The 24,906-nt window shown below is 40.5% G+C and overlaps 1 protein-coding gene across 6 annotated transcripts in view; it reads left to right on the forward strand.

Moving 5' to 3' along the window:
- The window catches only part of map4k3a (mitogen-activated protein kinase kinase kinase kinase 3a), a 272,080-nt gene that overhangs the window by 113,045 nt on the left and 134,129 nt on the right, over positions 1 to 24,906 (forward strand). For all 6 annotated transcript variants that reach the window (XM_063056371.1, XM_063056372.1, XM_063056373.1 and 3 more), the window contains exons 5-8: positions 2,141 to 2,196; positions 3,434 to 3,481; positions 10,040 to 10,082; positions 11,539 to 11,611. In XM_063056371.1, coding sequence (XP_062912441.1) covers positions 2,141 to 2,196; positions 3,434 to 3,481; positions 10,040 to 10,082; positions 11,539 to 11,611 — 220 coding nt within the window. The remainder of the gene's footprint in view (positions 1 to 2,140; positions 2,197 to 3,433; positions 3,482 to 10,039; positions 10,083 to 11,538; positions 11,612 to 24,906) is intronic.

Genomic DNA, 24,906 nt, shown 5'->3' on the forward strand with positions numbered 1-24,906 from the left:
ACATTGAGAACATAAGTTATAGAATCCTTGAAAGTAAATCCATAGGTTGTGGAATCAGTTCAGTGTTGGGGTGAGTGGAGTTATCCATGCCAGTTCAGGAACTTGGTTGTATGGTAATAACTGTTCCTGACTCTGGTGTGGGACCCAAGAGTCCTATACTTCTTTCCTGATGGCAGCAGTGAGAAGAGAGCAGGGCCTGCATTGTTGGGATCCTTGATGGATGCAGCTTTCCTGCGAGAGCTCTCCTTGTAGATGTGCACAGTGGTGGGGAGGGCTTTACCTGTGTTGGACTGGGACATATCCACTCCTTTTTTGGGCTTTTCTGTTCAAGGGCTTTGGTGTTTCCATATTAGTAAGTGTACTCTTGATTGCTTCGAAAGAAGTTTGTCAGAGTTTTAGATGACGTTGCAAATTTCTAAGAAAGTAGACGTGCTGCCATGCTGCCTTTGTATTGGCATTTGCATGCTGACCCAGGGCAGATCCTATTAAGTGATAACGCTGAGGAATTTAAAGTTACTGACCCTTTCCACCTCTGATCCCCTGATGAGGATTGGCTCATGGATTTCCGGTTTCTTCCTCCTGCAGGTTTGTAGGATAATACAGTACTGTAAATGTTTTCCCCTCATGCATTTGATGAGTTCTCTTGAATCTCTGTTTCCGTACATGTTCAGACAATATGTTCCAGATCACAAGTTGCTGTGATTTTAAGAAAAATCTCTATGAACCCTTTGGTTTTTCCTCCCATCAGATATTGAAGCAGCTTGTGGGACTTGTCTCATTTGTATATTTTTGGACATACAAACATTCAAATGAACAATAGAAACATCTCATAATTTGGAGAAATGCTGAGTTCTTGTGCTCATTCTTGGAGCCAATTAGTGTGCCATTGACATTCCAGTGAATAGGTTGCCTTTCTGTATTCTATTTTGGTGAGCTCTATGTGATTTAGAGATATTGAAGACTTGAAAGCCACACATGACCTTCTGAGTAAGAGTTGGAGGTTGTATGTGTTACGTACCCCGTAACTGGATTGCCAAACCAGCAGAAATGGAGTCTGTGATTACTAGGAACTAATAAAGTTTTATTAAAGAAATAAGTAATACAGTACACTAATCGCAAGGGTATAAATGTAATAGGTTAGCAATGATAATACACACACAGACACAGAAATAGGGTAATAGGAATCAACCAAGCTCTGTCGCAGTCTAGGGGTAAAATGATCAGTCTTAAGTGAAGCAGAGTTCAGTTCAGTTTAGTGCAGTTTGAAGTAATCGCTGTTGTTGTACCGTTGGAGAGAGGAGAGATGCAGTTGGTTTCGGGCAGACCTTTTGATGTCTTCTGATCCCGCTGTGGTCACCGACTGTGACCCATCCGTTCCGGATACCATCGTTCTTCCGTGGTGAACCCGGCACCCAGGCAAGGGCGGACACACACCCCAGGTTCCCACTGATCGTACCTTTACACACTGTGAGCTTCTGACCGATTTCCGCGAACCGGTCCTCCAAACTTCCACCAACTTGTGGGGGCACACTGCTCTTTCTAGAGTCTCGTGGCATGTCGTGCCTTAGCAAACCTGCTCTTTTTATCCCCCTGCTGGCGTATCACCTGTCCATCAAACTTCAAACAGTTCAGGTTCAAAGCAAACGGTCTGTCAATATCTGAATTGTGTTTCTTTCTCATTAATCTCTCTCTTCTCTCTTATTAGCATTTTGAATGTTTCTCCATTGTCTTCCGTTATCTCTCTCATTAGCATCATCCCTCCGATAGCTCTGCTTGGTGTCACACATGACATATGTAAACAAAGGGAGCCAAAGTTACGGAAGTGAATGTAACAGATCTGCCGATTCATCAAATGTGATCACTGAAAAAGATTTTTTCATTCTGACTTTAAACCACTCAAGCATTCAGGAAGGGATGAGACTTTCTAATTCATTTAAAATGGAGGGATAACACGGTGGAAAAAGATGGATGAGCTGACATATCAGATTCTGAAAAGGGTCGAGTTTAAACGAAGCAAATACTCTAAATATAGAGCCTTGTCTTTCATGTTATAATTTTTAGAGATGTTTGAATGTAATTGAGCATGCTTTATGGTCTTAAACTAGTATCATACATTGATTATGCTGTTTCTTTTAAACAGTGACAGGGCCTTTATCAGAACTACAGATAGCTTACGTGTGCAGAGAAACACTACAGGTAACTTATTTCAGTCTTTCTGTAATTTTTTTCTGAAGTTCCTGAGTGTTGTGTAGGTAACCTAATTTCACTTGGAATGTTGGTCAAATGTTTAGTTTTGGTCTGGCACGGTGGATTCCAGCCTGGAAAGTTCCAAGATTGTCTGCTAGTTTATCTCATTTAGGATTAGGATCGTTGCTAGTATAATTGCCTTCATCTAACTAGGGGATATGGTTTATGTATCTAATATCCTGCCTTACAACACTGAAGAAAGAATCGGTCATATTTGATTCCCTGTGTTCCTATAGTTTTCCATAGTATCTAAACTGATAATTACCATAAGTTAAACAAAGTCTTGGTTATTTGTAATAGGAAAAGATAGTGCAAGGACCTGAGGACCTCAGTTATAGGGAAACGTTTGAATAGGTTAGAACTTTATTCCCAAGAGAGGAGGAGAATAAGGGGTGATTTGATAGAGGTACACAGAGTTATGAAGGGTATAGATGGGATAAATGCAAGCTTTTACCACTGGGATTGGGTGAAACTAGAACTAGGGGTCAAGACTTAAACAAAGTGAAACATTTAAGGGGGAACATCAGGGGAAACTTCTTCACCCAGAGATTGGTGAGAGTGTGGAATGAGCTGCCAGCAGAAGTGGTGAATGCCAGTTTGATTTCAACAATTAAGAGAAATTTGGATGGATACTTGGATGGAGGGAATCTGGAGGGCTTAGTCTGGGTGCAGGTTGATGGGACTAGGCAGTTTGTCATGGATTAGATGGGCTGAAGGGCCTGTTTCTGTTCTGTCCTGTTCTATGAAACTTTGAAACAAAGAGACTATTTGTTCGCTTTGACCTATTCTGCCACTCAATTAGTTTATTCACACATCTGTGATCTTAATACACTCATTTAACCAAAATATACCAGTTTTGGTTGTGAAAAGTTGAACAAGCTGAAATAGCTTTCTTTGAAGGGGAATGATGGGTGACTATTCTAGATTTCAACTAGTTGAGGGAAGATATTGGCTAATATCACACCTAAACTGCTGGGTTTATTTCTAAGGATTTGTTCCCAGCCCCTGTGAATTCTTTATTGAAATAAATATCATTAAGGGCTTTCTTGAATCTGTTAAATAGAACAAATATCCCAGTTAGCATTTCCATTCAGCAAAAACAATACTCAAGTATATCTTGAAATCTGCTTGATTAACTGAAAATGATAACGATACACTCTTCAGTAAATATTCTTTTTTTTGTTAGGGTTTATATTATCTTCATAGCAAAGGAAAAATGCACAGAGACATAAAGGTAAATAAATGAATTGTTAATAACTTATTTTGTTCAATGATTGTCTGGCGATCAATTTTTATTGCGAGGTATGCCAAGTTTTCTTTCATTTCTGTAACTTCTGTATATTACTGACTTGATTAAAGTAAAATGTGCAAGAGTATAAGTTTTAAAATCTCGTGTATTGGATTGCTGCTTGTGATTCTTCATAATTCTCTGGAATAAGGTTGCCTCTGACTGTCTCCTCCTCTTCTATATCCACCTTGCCAAGCTATTATAAATATTCAATATTGGACCTCAAAGTTTGCTCAGAATATAGGTGGCTTTCACAAGCTATGACACTTCCAATACTCCCAGGGTTTGCCATTTAATCTTTGTCCTTGAACTTTCAATTCCAGTCAGAGTTGATCAAATGACTTGAGCTATAGTTGATTAGCAGGGCAAAGCCCAAAATAGTTGGTCCACAATACCCATTAAGTTGCTTGAATCGTTTCATGCCAAACCTCCAGAAGTGTTTTTCTTTCAGTCAAGTCACTTCTTATATCTTGCAGAATGAAAGGCAAGTTGGAAAGAATAGGAGCTAAAGGTAGCAACCTAAACAGGCAAACGTTGAAATGGTTTTATGCATGGACTTGTATCTGTAACATGGCCATTTTCAATTTACAAAACAACTTGTCTCTGGAATCAGAAGCATAATTTAAAATTGTACTTAGTGTAATCGGTGGCTTAGTTCTAGCTAAAGAAATAAGCAGCAAAATGATTACAAGTAAGCAGTGTTATTATCAAATAAGTTTCAAAATAGACCACGGTCAATGTTACATTAGGATAGGAAGTTTGAAGAGGCCACGTACTGCTTAGATTATCTGGTAGAAGGAGGTTGACATACAGTTGCATAAATCAGGAAAGTAACAGCAAACATTCTTATAGTATTTTTTCAAGCACAACAAAGAACAAATTCATTTCTCAGATGATCGAACTGAAATGTATCAGTCACTGGTTATGCTGTATTTGGAAAGCTGCACATATCTATGTTCTTTATTCTGTTAAAGTGATATAGAACTTAAGGAATAGAGGAATAGGCCATTTATAAGATCATGGCTACTCTTATCTCTTATTTTCTCACATTGATCTTTATCCCCTTATTATGTACTTAGTGACTGAATCTCCATGTACTGTAGCTCTGTTGAGTAAAGAATTCCAAAGATTCACCATACTCTGTGTGAAAGAATTTTGTTTTGGCTTATATCTGTCCCTGATTTTGAGATTGTTACACTTGGTTCTATGGAATTCAACTGGAGAAACCTCATTCTTGCATCCAACTTGTCAAACAGTCAGAATTGTGCACGTTTTGATTAGGTCATTTCTGTTTCTTCTAAACTCCTGACGACTTTAGTCTTCCCTCATAGGATAAATCATCTACTCCAGGAATAAATTTTGTGAACTTTTATTGTTTTCCCTCTATTATGTATATCTTAAGAAGGGAAATGAAACTAGAAGCATTAAATAAATTATTTCAAGGAAAAAAAGAGGGCTTTACTAGGATAATATTATACTTGTATTCAGACTCTTTTTATGTCCTAATAATAATCATCATCATTATTATTAGGGCTCTTTTTCAGCCCTATAACTTTTCCATCTATCACCTCCCAGCTTCTTGCTTCAAACCCACTCCCCCACCCACCTGGGTTTATCTATCTCCTTCTAGCTAGTCCTCCTCCCCCTCACTCCACCCTCTTATTCTGGCTTCTTCCCCTTTCCAATCCTGATGAAGGGTCTCGGCCTGAAATGTTGACTGTTTATTACTCTTCACAGATACTGCCTGACCTGCTGAGTTCCTCCAGCATTTTGTATGTGTCACTTTTTTATGTCGAGATGGGAGAGATGCAGAATGACCCGACTGAATTATTTAAAGCTATGTAATAATCTCCTGGATAGGCTTAAGACTATCTTTCCACCAGTGGGTGTTCCTGATTGTCACTGATAAATACAATGAGGAATTTAGAAGACACTTCTTAAACCAAGAAGAAACAGTAATGTAAAAATTATAACAGCAAAGAATGATTGGGCAAATAATCTTGCTGTATTTAAAGATAAACTGTATAAGCATGCTAGGAAATAAGAGCATGGAGGGTCTGTGTTTTATGAATAGAGATGATATTTCAAAAGGTTAATACATAATAATTTTCACCTGAGATTTTAAAAAAATAAAATTTCTGCGACATGGGAGTAAATTAGTTACTGAATTTTTGGAAAGAACTTAAATACAAATATGGTATGAAATACAATAATTGCAACTGAATTTTATTTAACATCTAATTGATTGTTATGTGATACTATATACCAAGCTTGACCTGGATGAACTTAAATCATTGTATTAATTATTTCTAACAGCAGCAAATTGTGAACAGTGATGTCTTAGCTAGCCATATATTGTCACGGAAATCTTAAAACTTTGTACAGTACAACTTGATAATAATGCTAATGTTGGTGGACAACTTTAACTCCCCATAGTATATACACAAAGTCTTGAACAGACTTCTCCAATGCCCATCCTTAATTTGTTCACTCAATTTCCTTTTCTGAATCCCAGAGCAATGCTTTGTAGAAGAGTTCTCCAGCACTCGGTCCTTTTCCAAAATTTCTCTGTTAGCTCTGCTGTTGTCAGAGGAATGTTGACTAACAAAGGTCTGTTGCATTATGCTGGGAATCTCATAGCCTCTCTGTGACCCAGAAATAGAAACGCTGTCTGGGGGGCAGTGGGGGTGGGGGAGGAACACATTAATATCTACAGTATATTCAACACAACAATACAGTGAAACATGTTATATCACAATTGCATTATTTCAGGAATTCTGTTTTATTTCAATAAACACGTGGAAGCTCACTGAGTAAATATATTTTTTAAACCACTGCATTTTATTAATCCCTGTTCACTGTTACTGTCTTGGCTGTCTCTCAAGTAGTTTAATGGTCAACAAGCTTTTTAAAATTAAGCATAGACTCTGCCGGAATTACAAAGAAACTGAGGTACATAAAGGTTGTTTCACTATGAGACAGTGGCCAGACAAGTGGATGGAAATGATGAGAGGAGTGTGGTTTCAGTGTCTTGGTCTTGATTACTAAACAGAAACTAACAGCTTATGCAAAGTAGGATATTGAACAAACAGGCTGCAAACAATACTGAGAGAGATGGCGGGGCGGTAGGGCTGACTGACATTGGTGTTCATGAGGAATCTGGTGTTTTGTTTTCTGATAGTGCTGCCAAAAGGTTTGTAGGTTTAAAATGGGTGAGTTCAATAATAGATCTTTGACGAAATGGAAGTAGTGGCAGGAGAACTTTATCTATCTCATTGTAGAACATAGAATAGTACAGCACAGTACAGGGCCTTCGGCCCACAATGTTGTGCTGACCCTTAAACCCTGCCTCCCATATATCCCCCTACCTTAAATTCCTCCATATACCTGTCTAGTAGTCTCTTAAATTTCACTAGTGTATCTGCCTCCACCACTGACTCAGGCAGTGCATTCCATGCACCAACCACTCTCTGAGTAAAAAACCTTCCTCTAATATCCCCCTTGAACTTCCCACCCCTTACCTTAAAACCATGTCTTGTAATGAGCAGTGGTGCCCTGGGGAAGAGGCGTTGGCTGTCCACTCTATCTATTCCTTTTAATATCTTGTATACCTCTATCATGTCTCCCCTCATCCTCCTTCTCTCCGGAGAGTAAAGCCCTAGCTCCCTTAATCTCTGATCATAATGCATACTCTCTAAACCAGGCAGCATCCTGGTAAATCTCCTCTGTACCCTTTCCAATGCTTCCACATCCTTCCTATAGTGAGGCGGCCTAACTAGAGTTTTATAGAGCTGCATCATTACCCCACGACTCTTAAACTCTATCCCTTGACTTATGAAAGCTAACACTCCATAAGCTTTCTTAAATATTCTATCTACCTGTGAGGCAACTTTCAGGGATCTGTGGACATGTACCCCAGATCCCTCTGCTCCTCCATACTACCAAGTATCCTGCCATTTACTTTGTACTCTGCCTTGGAGTTTGTCCTTCCAAAGTGTACCACCTCACACTTGTCTGGGTTGAACTCCATCTGCCACTTCTCAGCCCACTTCTGCATCCTATCAATGTCTCTCTGCTATCTTTGAGAATCCCCTACACTATCTACAACACTACCAACCTTTGTGTCGTCTGAAAACTTGCCAGCCCACCCTTCTACCCCCACATCCAGGTCGTTAATAAAAATCATGAAAAGTAGAGGTCCCAGAACAGATCCTTGTGGGACACCACTAGTCACAATCCTCCAATCTGAATGTACTCCCTCCACCACCACCCTCTGCCTTCTGCAGGCAAGCCAATTCTGAATCCACCTGGCCAAACTTCCCTGGATCCCATGCCTTCTAACTTTCTGAATAAGCCTACCGTGTGGAACCTTGTCAAATGCCTTACTAAAATCCATATAGATCACATCCACTGCACTACCCTCATCTATATGCCTGGTCACCTCAAAGAACTCTAGCAGGCTTGTTAGACACGATCTGCCCTTCACAAAGCCATGCTGACTGTCCCTGATCAGACCATGATTCTCTAAGTGCCCATTGATCCTATCTCTAAGAATCTTTTCCAACAGCTTTCCCACCACAGACGTAGACAAAATGTAGAACCATGATACGGGAATTTCATTTGGACAGACAGTGGAGGATGATTGTATGTTTCTTCAACTGTGTTAAAGGTTGAAGAGATCGGAGGCAATTGCAGAGAATGTGGGCACTGATCTGAGAAGATAAAAGTTCAATAGTAGAAGAAAAGCAGGTTGAAAATGAAGTAATGTGTGACACTGATGGAAGCATCAGAAGAGAATGGATAAAGGTGTTACGTTTGAGAAGCACTATTAATTTACAAAGTGAACCATTATCTAAATCATACAACGTGGAAGCTCAGGATGGAAGTTGTATGGCCAGTTTAGTTGGGGGATGTGGAATGCGCACAGTGTAGGTCATGCGCATATGAGCTGGGAGAGAGAATGAGATGGGGGTGGGGAAGAATGAGGGAAAAGTGAGAAACTGGGGAAGATGCATGTTTAAGGCAAAGCAACCTTGGGTGACTGGGCAGATGATCTCAGTGCAAGCAGACCCATGCTTTTTCTTATGCCGAGAGTGAAAAGATCACAGGGAAGTGCTTTCAGCAGGTGGTTTGGAGGGAGGAAAAGTATTTAAGGATTATCTTTACAGAATGATCTTGGAGTAATGAGCTGTTTTGTCAGAAGTTAGAAACTGTAAGTAATGCTTTATATAATCCAGAAAATCTGGGGTGTATGGCTAGTTCTGAATTAATGCAACAAAGCTGGAGGAACAGTGCATACGAGGAAGGAGAATGGACTTAACTGGTGATGTAGACTTCCAGTTCCCTGGTGAAGAAAAGTTTGGATAGTGGTAGTTTGAAAGTGGCATTATGAGGGATATTTGAAAGATCCATAAGAGTAGGCATGGAAGAATGTAGAACTGGAAGTGGAAGCTGGCTGTTAGAGATTGAGATAATGGAGGTAGAAGTCAGGTGAGATAGCAAAGATTGGCTGATTACGAATTTGGCTTATATAGAGAGGTAAATTAAAGGCAGACATCAGAACAGTGAGTACAGGGGAACATTTGCAAGGTGAAGTATAATGGAGTTTGAAATTCTGGAGGAAGAGAAATATGTGAGCAAAAGACAGAGTACCTGGGGGGGGGGGAAGTGTTGCGATTGAGTGGATTTTAAATAATGAAGAGTAAAACACAAATTCTCACAGAGGGCTCCGAGCGATTTTGGTATGGACCACACGACTAAATGTGACAGTTTGGATTGGTAGTACAGCCAAGTAGGGAGACTTTAGGGGGAATCCTGTTATTATCAGTCCCACACTAGTGTTAATCATTCATGGTCGTAACATGGATGAGAAGGGCCTTGGCTTTGTAACCATGTTTGTAAAGTGTCAGACTCTGTTGTGAAATAGAGATAATTTCAATGGTTGATTTAATCAGAATGTTGAAGTTGCATACTTTTTCATCCATATTAATCATAATCTATTTTATCGAGGAGAAATGTTTTGATATTCTCACTTAGACTTTCATTGATATTTTGGTCCAAATTAGAATCTGCTGCTGCCTAACTTGTTTTTAGTACTTTCTTTAGATGCCCAACAATTGTAGTGATTTTGTTTTCCATATATGTTTGTTTTACATTCCTGAGTTGATTAAGAACAAATGATATGATAAGAAAATCAGGGGGAAAAAAGTGATGCTGGAAATCTGAAGCAAAAACAAAGTATTGGGAAAATTCAGCAGGTTAAGGAACACTTGTGGGTAAAGGAAACATCAGTGTTTTGAATGTGATGTGTACATTTGTTGTCCATTAAGTTTGCCACCATGAATCATCGAACTATTAAACAACGCCCAGAAATTTCTGTAAAAATATGTAATCCTATTTATGATAATACGATTACTTGATATCAATTGGAAACTAACAATATAATGTTATTAAATATGTAAGCCAAGTACTCAGTATATTAAATTTTGCATTTTCCCATTTAAGGGGGCAAATATTCTTCTGACAGATAATGGCCATGTGAAATTAGGTAAGAATATATTCTCTTTTCAGAATTATTAAATTATTAATGAGTGATTGTTACTGTCTATTACAAATTTTTAATGTAAATTGAATTGGGATTTCCGTATTGTGGCTTGTTAATATTCATGAATATTATTCCAAATGCAAGGTTTAAAAACCAGAGTAAATAAGTCGAAGGATAAAGGAAAATGGGAAAATCAGAATGCTCGCATTTGTAAAGCAGATCAGGAAGAGTGGAGCAGAAATTGCAAACAGGTTTTGAAAAGATCAGAACTGTCAGGGTTGAAAAAAAGATTTAAACTTGTTTATGAATCTACAATATAATGATTTATTTGTAAAACACTTAGTCACAGGGATGTTCACTAAATTGGGCACTGAGTGAAATAGCATGATAACCAAAAGTATTATTCTTAAAGGCAAAAAGAGAAAGGTTAAGGGGTGAAATTTCAGATACCTTGGTCTGAATGTCTATTCATTCTGGTTTAGTGGAACTGTCCCAGTAATTCCCTGTTTAAATTTATAGTGCAAAGGGAGTTTTGTTTTGTTTCACTATAACAATTGCAGCTTTAGTAAAAGACAGATTTTAATGAAGGGCCTTTGTTTGCAAGTCCCTTAAAATATTTGTTGCATACCTACAGTTCAATGTGACTTGGGTTTCTCAGTAAGAAGTGAATGGAGGTGGAAAAGCATTCTGCTCTTCTTTTAATTGCACAGTGCTGCATCACAAATTGGTAAATAAAACTGATAGGTACAGTGAAAAATTATTTTGAGTGCCATTGATACAGATCATTTCATAATATCAGTACTTTGAGGTAATACAAGGGAAAACAATAACACAATCCAGAATAGTGTGTTACAGAGAAGGTGCAGTACAGACAAACAGTAAGGTGCAAGGCCATGATAGGTTAGATTGTGAGGTTGAGTCCATTTTTATCAAACTAGGCACCATTTAACAGTTTCTTAGCAGTGGGAAAGAAGTTTTCAGCCTTCAGGCTCTTGTATCTTATGCCTGATGGGAGGGGGGAAGAAGAGAGAATTTCTGGGTTGAGAGGGAGCTTTGATTATGTTGGCTGCTTTACTGAAGCCATGGGAAGTGTAGGCAGAGCCCATGGAGGGGTGTGTTGTGCTGAGCTGTGTCCACATCTCTGCAGTTTCTCGTGGTCAAGGCAGTTACCATGCCTTGCTGTGATGCACCCAGAAAGGATTTTTTTTTTATGGTGGATTGATAAAAATTAGTGAGAGTGAACGGGGACATGCCAAATTTCTTTCGCCTCCTGAGGAAGTAGAGGCACCACAATGACCTGATGTCATATTGGTTGTAGAAAGGAGCTGAGTGAAACAATTAAGATGCAGATTCTTGGCACTGGCACATCAAGGAAGGATAAAAAGACTAGAAACAGGTTAAATACTCCACAAATGGAATATCTTTTAATGCAATTGTTATCCTGCTATTTGCATTACAGCTGACTTTGGAGTTTCTGCGCAGATTACTGCAACTATAGCAAAAAGGAAATCGTTTATTGGTACTCCATATTGGTAATGTCATTTTTCTCTATTTGGGATTTATTTATTTGTGGATTATGATATGTTAATGCTGTAGGGATAATTAAGCACAGCAGATATGTTAACATTTACAGCCGAATACAGAAATTAATTTCTCTTTACTTAAATGGATTTTGATATATCCCAGTGTTCGACCTCAAGTTTCATAAATTAAGTTAGTAATTTCAGTACTTGCTCATTCTTCAGCAACCGTGGTATCCTATTTATTCCAAAGTTATTCTTCAGCTAGTTATCAGATATTTTTACATTCTTCTTTTATATGGAAGTAAGAAAGTAGGTAAGTTGTCGCCTTGAATCCTATTTAATAATATTGAGGCTGATCTATTGCAGAACTCAATGTCACTTTCTCACTCTCTCCCCGTTTCCCCTGATTCCCTTGCAGGTCAAATGTTTGTTTTTATTTTAAGTTAATTGTTCACATTTGAACCTAAATTATATTAACAAGGCATAGACTCAGATCTTTGATTGGCAGCAGATCAGGGAAGTCTTCATTTTTCTGGCTTACTGACTTTCTGAGCTTTCTTCAAAGTAAATCAGAATGTGTTCATAGAAGGCAATTTATTCAGCATCCTTCCATCTCCTGAACATCCCAACTACCTTCTGAATCAACTAATTAGGAATTGTTAATTGTTCTAATGAAGACACTGTCCTAGCTGGCCTTGTGAATGGATAAAATGTGCTGCATGGAGATTAGTGGCCAGTTGTCTGTTTCTTCCTTTATACTGTACTGGTGGGCTTGATAATTACCTCATCCGGCAGATGTAGTTTCGAAGGATAGTCATCTTTGACATTTTTTACAAAACTTATAAGTATTCTTTAGCAGTACTTTATTTTTGTTTTATTTGCCATAATGTGGAAAGTCATTTGCTGTCAAACTGGATAGTATGAAACTGGTCAGCCTCTGTAGTCAACTCCTATTTTGTATGTATAATTAATCTTTAGTTCAAGGTATATTATATAAATGGATAAATTAATCACATTCAATGAAGATGAGGTGGCCAGTTCTGTACATGGATCATTTTTCATTGTGGTTTTTTTATTGTACTACTCTTTGTGTTTGTTTTTTTAATCTTTTCCCTTGTTAACAAGTTTGTCGGAAAGGGACCCAGGCCCAGATTTCCGCACTCAAAGCCAGAATAGATTCAGCTGACCCCCCCCCCACACACACACACACACACACACACACACACACCCCACCCAATAATTTAAAGCTGCCTGTGACAGCTGCCAATATCAAGTGTGGAAGTTTGCTCTGTTCTGTACCACTGTATTAGTTTTCTGTACATGTGAAAGTTAACGAAATAAAAATGTTTAGAAAATAATGAGCTATAATCTGCAGCAGGATTATTTGATACCATATGCACTTGTTGATGAGCCTTCAGAGATTTGCATAAGTGATTCTTTGGACTAACCCAAGATTTCTCTCCATTAATAATAAAAAAAAAGAAAAAAATATTGAAAACACTCTGCAGAGCAGGAAGCGTCTGTGGATAGAGACACAGCTAATATTTCAGGTCTGAGAAAAGAGAAAGCTAATTGGTTTTCAGTGATAGAGATTGGGTGGTGGTATGTGTACTATAAAGGGAATATTTCTGATAGGATGAGAACAAATGAGTTAATGTGGCAGTTTTAGCACACGGCACTTCTTTGTGTATGTGTTGTTGACTTATATGGGACATGCCTAGCACCATACCAGTGGAGAATAAAAACAGGTGAATAACTGGCAGCAATGGCCAATTCTGATACTGGTGGAAAGAAAGAAATAGAGCAAGTAACCTGAAGGCAAATGTGCAGTCACTTGAGAACAAAATTGAGGACTTCAAGGGTACAGGTGCTTTATCATGGGAAAATGAGGAATTGTTGTGTTTTAGAGTACTCAGAGTATGCCAGATACGGTGATCAGACCCGAAGGCTTCTCCATACACGAGATGAATCGAACTGTTGATTCGGAAGTGTCAAAAGGTGTATTTCATGTTAAACTCTAGTGCTTTGATGTGATGGTTTTGTCAGACTCGTGTTCCCCTGACCTTGAACAGATAAGAATCAAATGCTGCCTGTTCTATATATCAAGAGAGTTCTCCCGTATGATCCTGACTGCAGTTTAATACCACCAGTGACTGACTATAATCAAGTGCTTGAAATACTGCATGATGCCGTCATCAAACACGAAACACTTTGCTCGACGCATTTCATTATCATAGTTGTAGGTTTCAATCAAGCTTATCTGAAGAAATATCTGCCCAATTACAATCAGCATGTAACTTGTAGCACCAGAAGTCTGCTAGACCACTGCTATACTGGGACAAGGGATGCTTATCGTTCCATTCACAAGACTGCATTTCAGCAAATCTGATCACTTGGCTGTCCTTCAACTTGCCTACAGGTAGAGGCTAAAGAGCAAGGCTCCAGAGATTAGGACAACAATGACACGGTCGTGGGAGGCAAAGCAGCAGCTCGAGTCGGTGGATGTGTTTAAGGACTCATCTGTGGATCAGAATGAATACACCACGGTTGTCATGGACTTTATAAAAACTGTTATAGTAAAAGGTTCATTTATTATCAAAGTTTACAGCTCTGAAATTCTTCTTCTCCAGATAGCTATGAAACCAAGAAAGAAAACAATGAAGAGAATGGCAGCATGATCATCACCCCTACCCCCCCCCCCGCCCCCCGGTACAAAAAGACGAACAGAATCCTGATCAGGCACATCGACCCCAAATCCTCCTCCTCCACACACAAAAACAAGAAAGATCAGGTGAAAAACACAAAATATAAGACTGTAAAAATAGCCATAGTCCAAGTTCATATCCAAAATACACAAAACTTGGGTTTTCTCTGGGCACAGCGGCAGGTCACACAAGCTTCCCTGTCTGGCAGCAGAACGATCCCACCAGTGATCAAAAGGCAGTTTTCTCTATCTGGTAGCAGAATGTTCCCACCAGCGATCAAAAGGCAGTTTTCTCTGGCAGCAAAGTGATCCCACCAGTGATCAAAAGGCAGTCTTCCCTGTCTGGCAGCAGAACAATCCCACCAGTGATCAAAAGGCAGTCTTCCCTGTCCGGCAGCAGAGCGATCCCACCAGTGATCAAAAGGTAGTCTTCCCTCTCCAGCAGCAGAGTGATCACACCAGCGATCAAAAGGCAGTTTTCTCTGTCTGGCAGCAGAGCGATCCCACCAGCGATCAAAACACAGGTTGCCAACACTCACCTTCTGCTTTGGCCTCTGTTTCAATCTCCCTCACTGGTGAACAGTGGAAGCTTTAATTGGCAAAATGGAGTCGAACATTGGGTCGCACCCTGTCCCACAGTCTTCTTGCCACGAGGTTTGTGCACATTGCCTCTGCCTTCTCAATTCCTCTCGGAGACTGCAGAGCACTGAAACACCCAAACGATCTCCACACTGCAAATCACAGGCTCGAACAGTTCCAGAATCACATTCAAGATGAAAAACAAACGTAAAAGACATAAAAGAAGTGAAATAAATGGTTTCATGGTCTATCCAGAAGAGTGCTGTATGCAGGTATCACTGACGAGTGTGCCCCTACAAAGTCATTCAGAGTCTTCCCCAACCAGAAACCCTGGATGATCCATTAGATCTGCCAGCTGCTGAGGGCCAGATCAGTGGCATTTCTTGGTGACTAAGAAAGTTAGAAAATATGATCTTGGGAAGCCATCTCAGGGGCAAAGTGGCAATTCTGGACTAAACTTGAATCAACGAAGTATGTCCTACAGTCGTGGCAGGGTTTGAATGCTATCAGCTCCTATAAAGTTAAATCAAGTGACATAGGTGACAACAGGGCTTCGCGTCCAGATGAGCACGATGTCTTCTTTGCTTATTTTAACATCAAAACATGGAGGAACCATCACAAACTCTCACAACCCTCAGTGACCCTGTGATTTCACTCTCTGAGGCCGATGTGAAAGCATCCATCAGGATATTACCCGGCCAAGTACTAACAACCTGTGCTGTTCAATTTACTGTTCACTGAGATCTTCAACCTCTCACTTTGGCAGTCTGAGGTACCCACCTGCTTCAAGCAGGCTTTGATTATACCGGTGCCTAAGCAGAACATGGTAACTTTCCTCAATGACTATCATCCAGTAGCACTTACATTCACTATGATGAAGTGTTTTGAGAGGCTGGTGATGAAACATATCAACTCCTGCCTGAGAAGTCACTTAATTTTGCTCCAATTTGCCTACCATCTCAACAGGTCCATAGCAGATACCATTTCATTGGCTCTTCACTCAACCATGGAACACCTGGAGAGCAAAGACGCATACATCAGGATACTTGACTAAAGCTTAGCATTCAGTACTATCATCCACTCAAAACTAATCCATAAGCTTCAAGACCTTGGCCTCAACGCCTCCTTGTGCATTTGGATCCTCGATATCCTCACTTGCAGACCTCAGCTATTTTGGCTTGGAAACAACATCTCTTCCACATTCTCCATCAGCACAGGAGTACCACAAGGCTGTGTGGCTAAGTACAGCTCTAATGTCATATTTAAGTTTGCTGATGACACCACTGTCATAGGCCAAATCAGAAGTGATAATGAATCAGCATATAGGAGGAAGATTGAAAATCTGGGTAAATGATGCCATAACAACATACTCTTACTCAATGTCAGCAAAACCAAGCAGCTGATTGTTGACTTCAGGAGGAGAAAACCAAAGTTCCATGAGTCAGTTCCTGTTGGAGGATCAGAGGTGGTGTCTGAAAAGAGGATGCTGTCCAAGTTGCATGCCACCTTGGACAATGTCTCCCATCCACTACTTAATGTACTGGTTGAGTACATTCAGCCAGAGACTCATTCCACCGAGATGCAACACAGAGCGTCATAGGAAGTCATTCCTGCCTGTGACCATCAAACTTTACAACTCCTCCCATGGAAGGTCAGACACCCTGAGCCCATAGGCTGGTCCTGGATTTACTTCATAATTTACTGGCATAATTTACATATTACTATTTAACTATTTATGGTTTTATTACTATTTAATTATTTATGGTGCAACTGTAATGAAAACCAATTTCCCCCGGGATCAATAAAGTATGACTATGAGATGGAGAGGATCAAAAACTTAGTTCCTGGGTGTTATCATTTCAGAAGAGCTGTTATGGGCCCAGCACACAAGTGCAGCTACAAAGAAAACACAGCAGTGCCTCTACTTCCTTAGAAGTTTGCAAAGATTTGGCATGACATCTTTGACAAACTTCTATAGTTGTGTGGTGGAGGGTATATTAATTGGTTGCGTCACTGCCTGGTATGGAAACACCAATAACAAGAATCCTACCAAAAAAAAAGTAATGGATATGAGTCATTCCATTATGGGTAAAGCCCTCCCCACCATTGAGCACATATGCACGGAGCATTGTCTGGGGACAGTAACCTCCATCATCAGGGACCCCCACCACCCAATTCAGGTCATGCTCTCTTCTTGCTGCTGCCATCAGGAAGAATGCACAGGAGCCTCAGGACCCACACCACCAGGTTCAGGAACAGTTACGTATTACCCCTCAACTCTCAGGTTGAACCAGTGGAAATAACTTCATAACTTCACTGAACTTTATTTGCTCCATCACTGGATTGTTTCCATAACCTATGGATTCACTTTCAAGGACTCTCATGCTCTCAATATTTGTTGCTTGCTTGTTCTTATTTTACTTCTCTCTTTCTTTCTTTTTGTGCTTGCACAGTTTATTGACTTCTCCGCACTGGTTGTCCGCCCTGTTGATGTCTGGTCTTTTATTGACTCTATTAAGGTTATTAGATTTATTGAGTGTGTGCGCAAGAAAATGAATCTCAGGGTTTTATGTGGTGACGTGTTATGTACTTTGATAATAAATTTACTTTGAACTTTGGATCTATAGTACTGTGCAAAATTCTGAGGCACCCCTAAATTTTTTTATATATGTTTACTTTTTGCCTTCTGTATTTGTGTGTCATAGAACAGAGCAAATTGTATTTTTCCAAACATTCATTTTCCAAAAAGTTGAATGTTAGAGAAATGTTTGTATTTCATTAAAGAAAGTAACATATTAGGTAATGGACCACTTTTCAAAGAAAAACTTGATTACTTTGCAGGTATATAGCCAGTGCATGATTAAACAAATATAACAACAGGATGATGTAATGCTCTATGACATAATGAGCTGAATGAACTAAACTGATTAACTGAAACAGAAATGGGTGTAGAAGGAATCAAACTGGGCGAAGGGCAACCAAGCTAAAAGGTGAGGGTGTGGCAGATGTGACAATTTAACTTTCAAATCATGAATTGTTACACCTTGGCAAGAGTGAGCATAGCAACAAGACACAAGGTTGTCACCCTGCATCAGCAAGATCTCTCCTAAGCAGAAATTTTGCAGCAGACAGAAGTTTCAATATGCTGTCCAAGCTCTTCTAAAGAAGCACAAAGAAGCTGACAAGGTTGAGGATCAGAAATGTAGTCGGCCACAGAAGCTGAGTGCAGCAGACAAGTGATACGTCAAACTGACGTCCAGCACTGCTATCAGGTCTGAATTGACAAAAACCACTGGAACTCAAGTATACCCCTCTATATTCTGGAGAAGTCTTGTCAGAAATGGTCTTCATGGAAGAGTTGCTACCAAAAAAGCCTTTCCTCTGAAGTGGAAACAAAGCCAGGAGATTCACCTACGCATAAAAACACAAAGACTAGGGGGCTGAACAATGGTAGCAAGTGCTTTGGACTGACAAGTCAAAACTTGAATTTTTTGACTTAGACAGGAGGCCGTTTGTTGGTAGAAGACCTGGAGGGTGCTACATGGACGAGTGTCTAAAGCCAACAGTGAAGCATGGTGGAGGTTCTCTGCAGGTTTGGTGTTGCATTTTTACAAATGGAGTCGGTGATGTGGTTAGAATTAATGGAATCCTCAATGCTGAGAAGTACATGCAGATTCTCATTCATCACACAATACCATCCGGGAGGTGTCTGATCAGTCCCAACTTCATTCTGTAGCAGGACAATGATCCCAAATACATGATCAGGCTTATAAAGAACAATCTTCAGCAAAAAAAAACAAGGGGTTCTGCAACAAATGGTTTAGACTCCAGAAAGCCCAGATCTCAGAGGCTGTCTCGGATTACCTGGAGAGACAGAAGCAAGCAAGACAGCCAAAGTCTGTAGAAGAATTGTGGTAAGTTTTCCAAGATGCTTGAAACAAGCTCTCAACTGATTTTCTTATAAAACTGCACGGCAGTGTACCTACGAGAATTGGTGCACTTTTTATGGCAAAGGGTGGTCACGCCAAATATTGATTTGATTTAGGTTTTTACTGTTTACTGCTCTGCAGTACAATTATTGATGTTTAGAAACTTTTCATTATTTTTGAAAGCACCTTCTCTTCACAGTATTTTTTACATGTTCCTAAGACTTTTGCACAGTATTGTAATATTAGAGTCCAAAAGGCTGTAGCTTGCCCTAACAGGATGACATGTTGTTTCTCAAGCTTATGTTGGACCTTGTTAGAACAGTGCAGGGGCCACAGATAAATAGGTCCAGTAATAATGGATGGAGAAATCAAGTGGCAGGTAAGGGAGCTTGGGAGTGACACCTACAGGTTGAGTGTAACTACTCTGCAAAGTTATCATCTGTACTGCAAAGTGAAGGTGATCACATTGTGTTGTATATTAGATTGGAAGATGCATAAGTGAATTGCTGCTTCACCTGGAAAGAGTGTCAGGTGCCTGGATAATAGGAAGGGGAGAGGTGGACAATGTATGCCTTGATTATGCATTGCTTCTTCATTGAGATGAGATTGTTGGCTTTATATGCCATGATAGTGTTGTGGTTATCGCGAAGCTGTTATGGCTTGGTGTTTTGGAATTCAGTTCCAGTGCCATCTGCAGGAAGTTTGTATGTTCTCCCTGTAAGCACACGAGTTTCCTTTGGGTGCTCCAGTTTCCTCCCACAGTCTGAAGACGCACTGGTTAATATGTAAATTGGTCATTGTAAATTGTAAACATGAGAGTTTGCTGCTGCTGGAAATCCAAAGCAACACACACAAAATACTGGAGGAACTCAGTAGGTCAGGCAACATCTATGGAAATGAATAAACAGTTGATGTTTTGGCCAAAATCCTCCTTCAGGACTGGAAAGGAAGCGGGAAGGACCAGAATAAAAATGTGGAGAGAGGGGAACAAGGATTAGCTGGAAAAGGGGTAGGCGAGCAAATATTGAGATACTATGTTTATCTGGCCCGCAAGCGATCTTTCCTTATTCTGAGCCTTTCATGCAATCACACTGATGGACATGCATGGCGTCTTGTTACACTGGCCCCAGGTTCTGTTTTGTTCCAAACCAAACACTGGTATATATGAATGACGGGAAGGCAGACTACCTTATTGATATGTATTAGATACTCTCCGTGCACACGCAGGTTTTCAGATGGGATCGTTCAAATTTGGAAACAGAAACAGCGTCGCTGTGTTTTAATAAGAAATCCACGCTAAATATCCAGATGTTTACATGTGCTATGATACTTGTTGAATAACTCGCGTTTTGAAATAAAATCAAAGAAAAAAATTCCAATGGCAATGAATGCAAAACGCAGGAAGGTCGACGCTGAGTGCTGAAAAAGCCGTGAAAATGAAGGAAATACCCGTGCCAGCTACGAAGTCTCAAAACGTATTACAGAAAAGATGAAGCCTTTTACAAATGGAGAGTTTGTCAAAGAATTACTGTTTACTGGCAGTGGTGGATATTGTTTGTCCTGAAAAGAAATCTTTATTTGCATCTATCGGCCTGTCAGCAAGAACAATCACACGGCGAGTTGAAGAAATGTCAGCAGATGTTAAAAGTTGTTTAAGGGATGCCTGCAACGAATTGCATTTTTTTTTCCAATTACGCTTGATGAGAGTACAGACTTGAGAGACACTGCTCAATTTGCAGTGTTTATGTGAGGAGTTTAACTTTTCAAAACCTCAACTTTTTCAAATTTTTTGAAGAGTTTATTCAATTAATTCCTATGAAGGACACAGTTACTGGAGCAGACATTTTTTGAGGCTTTGCTGAAAATTATGTCAGAAATGAAACTTAATGTGTCGAAGCTAATTGGCATCACAACTGATGGGGCACCAGCAATGGTGAGACAGAAAAACTAAACTGAGTTCTTTAATTACTCGCTAGCATCCTTAGTTAAGCACAAATGATTTTGTAGTATGTGTTACATTAACTGGAGGCAAAACACAACTAGATGTATTTAAATGGATAATTCCTGTATTTCAAGTTTTTATGGCATTTATCTGGCCCACTGTCCGCTCATTAATACGCGATCCGGCCCACAGAGGCAAAAAGATTGCTGACCCCTGAGCTAGAAGATGAAGCCAGGTGAGTGGGAAAGGTAGAGGGCTTGAAAAGAAGGAATCTGATAGGAGAAGAGAGTAGACTTTGGGAGAAAGGGAAGAAGTGAAAGGCAGGTAAAGAGAAGAGGTCAGATGCCAGAGTAGGGAATAGAAGAAGGGGGAGAAAAAATAAATTATTGGAAGGAGAAATCGCTGTTCATTCCATCAGGTTGGAGGCTACCCAGACAGAATATGAGGTGTTGCTCCTCCACCCTGAGAGTGGCCTCATTGTGGCTGAAGAGGAGGCCATGGACTGACATGTAGGAACCGGAATGGGGGTAGGATTTGAATTGGTTGGCTACTGCGAAATTCCACTTTTGGAGGATGGAACTGAGGTGTCTGACAAAGTAGCCCCCAGATTTACATTAGGTCTCACCAGTCTGGAGGTGGCTGCATTGGGAGCACCAGATACAGTAGGCACCCTGAACAGATTTATAGTGTAAATTGTTCTGTGATTATGCTATTCTTAAAAGATGGGTTACTTGGGCAGTTCAGCTCGTTGGGCCAGAAGGACTTGTTCTGCACTGGATTTCAAAGGTTCAAAGGTACAATTTAATGTTGGAGAAATGTATACAATATGTATCCTGATATGCTTTTTCTTCACAACCATCCACGAAAACAGAGGAGTGCCTTAAAGAGTGAACGACATTTGAATGTTAAGACCCCAAAGTTCTTCCCCCCCCCCGTGCATAAGCGGCAGCAAGCAACAATACCCCCTCCCCCCACCGGCAAAAAAAAAAGCATCAGCATCGTCACCGAGCACTCAAGCGTGAGCAAAGCAACAGCAAAGACACAGATTTACAGTTACCCAAAAGACTTCACATTTCACCCGGTATTCGACATACAGTAGGTTCTCTCACTCTCCCTAATAAGGGAGAATGAGGTGTCTGTATTTTCCCAGAGAGCAGCGAGACGTAACACTTGCTGATTTATGGTGTTAGATGTCCGTTACATCATTTGAGCTCTGTGCCTGAAGATTGCAAAGATCCCAGGTCTCCAGGCACACTGCCGTAGATATTTCGACTCCCCCAATGACACAGGAGTCTCCTGTCGTAACATTGACCCTCGATCCGCCCGTCTCCAGAGTCCCAAGATCCTAGGCTTCCGAATCCAAGCCGGACTCTTAGGCCGAGCCTTTGGCGTGCTGAGCAATGGCCAGTTATGGAACCCCAAGAGTGGGTCCCATTCCTGCAAAGAACCATAGTCAGCGTGTAACTCCAGGTCAGGGTCTTCAAAAGAACCCTGAAAGGGAAAAATAGAGATATTAAAGATGGAAATAGAGCTGTTTCCAAAGATGCAAGCAGAGGAGTAGCTGTTAAACACTATTAACCCTCCTGAGCTCTGCCTTCTGATTTCTAAATAATGATGAAAATGCAAAGTATAGTTTTAAAAATTTGTTCACTACACCCCTGGAGGTTAATGCCTTTCTGGTATTCAGTTTGATGTAGATATTGTGTAACCCAGTGATATATGCTGAAGACTAGTGAGTGTTCTTTGATACTACTTAACTGAGGATTTTGTGAATTGGCTCTTGTGATGTTTAACATGCTAAAGATTTTTGATAGATATGTGAGCAGCAGTTGGCGTGCTTGAAATAATGCATCCATCCTTTTAATGTATGTTTTATAGTTTCTGTAGTATGGGGTAACCATTGTTTAAATGTTCACACCTATCCTATTTTAGGGAGGGAGGCAAAAGAGGTGGGGGTGTGGCACTGTTGATCAGAGATAATGTCACAGCTGCAGAAAAGGAGGAAGTCATAGAGGGGTTGTCTACGGAGTCTCTGTGGGTGGAAGTTAGGAACAGGAAGGGGTCAATAACTCTACTGGATGTTATTTATAGACCACCCAATAGTAACAGGGACATCAAGGAGCAGATGGCGAGCCAGATTCTGGAAAGGAGTAATAATAACAAGGTTGTTGTGGTGGGAGATTTTAATTTCCCAAATATTGATTGGCATCTCCCTGGAGTGAGGGGTTTAGATGGGGTGGAGTTTGTTAGGTGTGTTCAGGAAGGTTTCTTGACACAATATGTAGATAAGCCTACAAGAGGAGAGGCTGTACTTGATCTGGTATTGGGAAATGAACCTGGTCAGGTGCCAGGTCTCTCAGTGGGAGAGCATTTTGGGGATAGTGATCACAATTCTATCTCCTTTACCATAGCATTGGAGAGGGATAGGAACAGACAAGTTAGGAAAGCGTTTAATTGGAGTAAGGGGAAATATGAGGTTATCAGGCAAGAACTTGGAAGCATAAATTGGAAACAGATGTTCTTAGGGAAACGTATGGCAGAAATGTGGCAAATGTTCAGGGCATATTTGTATGGGGTTCTGTGTAGATACGTTCCAGTGAGACAGGGAAAGGATGGTAGGGTACAGGAACCGTGGTGTACAGAGGCTGTTGTAAATCTCGTCAAAAAGAAAAGAAGAGCTTATGAAAGGTTCAAAAAACTAGGTAATGATAGAGAGCTAGAAGATTATAAGGCTAGCAAGGAGTTTAAGAATGAAATTAGGAGAGCCAGAAGGGGCCGTAAGTAGGCCTTGGCGAACAGGATTAAGGAACACCCCAAGGCATTCTACAAGTACGTGAAGAGCAAGAGGATAAGACGTGAGAGAATAGAACCAATCAAGTGTGACTGTGGGAAAAGTGTGTATGGAACTGTAGGAGATGGCAGAGGTACTTAATGAATACTTTGCCTCAGTATTCACTATGGAAAAGGATCTTGGCGATTGGAGGGATGACTTGCAGCGGACTGAAAAGCTTGAGCATGTAGATATTAAGGAAGAGGATGTGCTGGAGCTTTTGGAAAGCATCAAGTTGGATAAGTCACCGGGACCGGATGGGATCTACCCCAGACTACTGTGGGAAGTGAGGTTGGAGATTGCTGAGCCTCTGGCGAAGATCTTTGCATCATCAATGAGGATGGGAGAGGTTCTGGAGGATTGGAGGGTTGTGTATGTTGTTCCCTTATTCAAGAAATGGAGTAGGGATAGCCCAGGAAATTATGGACCAGAGGGTCTTTCTTCATTGGTTGGTAAGTTGATGGAGAAGATCCTGAGAGGCAGGATTTATGAACATTTGGAGAGACATAATATGATTAGGAACAGTCAGCATGGCTTTGTTAAAGGCAGGTCGTGCCTTAGGAGCCTAATTGAATTTTTTGAGGATGTGACTAAGCACATTGATGAAGGTAGAGCAATAGATGTAGCGTATATGGATTTTAGCAAGGCATTTGATAAGGTACCCCATGCAAGGCTTATTGAGAAAGTAAGGAGGCATGGGATCCAAGGGGACATTGCTTTGTGGATCTGGAACTGGCATGCACACAGAAGGCAAAGAGTGGTTGTAGACAGGTCATAATCTGCATGGAGGCTGGTAACCAGTGGTGTGCCTCAGGGATCTGTTCTGGAACCCCTACTCTTTGTGACTTTTATAAATGACCTGGATGAGAAAGTGGAGGGATGGGTTAGTAAATTTGCTGATCACACAAAGGTTGGGGGTGTTGTGGATATTGTGGAGGGTTGTCAGAGGGTTACAGCAGGACATTGATGGCATGCAGAACTGGGCTGAGAAGTGGCAGATGGAGTTCAACCCAGATAAGTGTGAGGTTGTTCATTTTGGTAGGTCAAATATGATGGCAGAATATAGTATTAATGGCAAGACTCTTAGCAGTGTGGAGGATCAGACGGATCTTGGGGGTCCGAGTCCACAGGACACTCAAAGCTGTTGGGCAGGTTGACTCTGTGGTTAAGGAGGCATACAGTGTATTGGCCTTCATCAATTGTGGGATTGAGTTTAAGAGCTGAGAGGTAATATTGCGGCTAAATAGGACCCTGGTCAGACCCCACTTGGAGTACTGTGCTCAATTCTGGTTGCCTCGCTACAGGAAGGACGTGGAAACC

This window comes from Mobula hypostoma, chromosome 8 (assembly GCF_963921235.1).
Source record: "Mobula hypostoma chromosome 8, sMobHyp1.1, whole genome shotgun sequence".
In the NCBI taxonomy this organism is placed as follows: Eukaryota; Metazoa; Chordata; class Chondrichthyes; order Myliobatiformes; family Myliobatidae; genus Mobula; species Mobula hypostoma.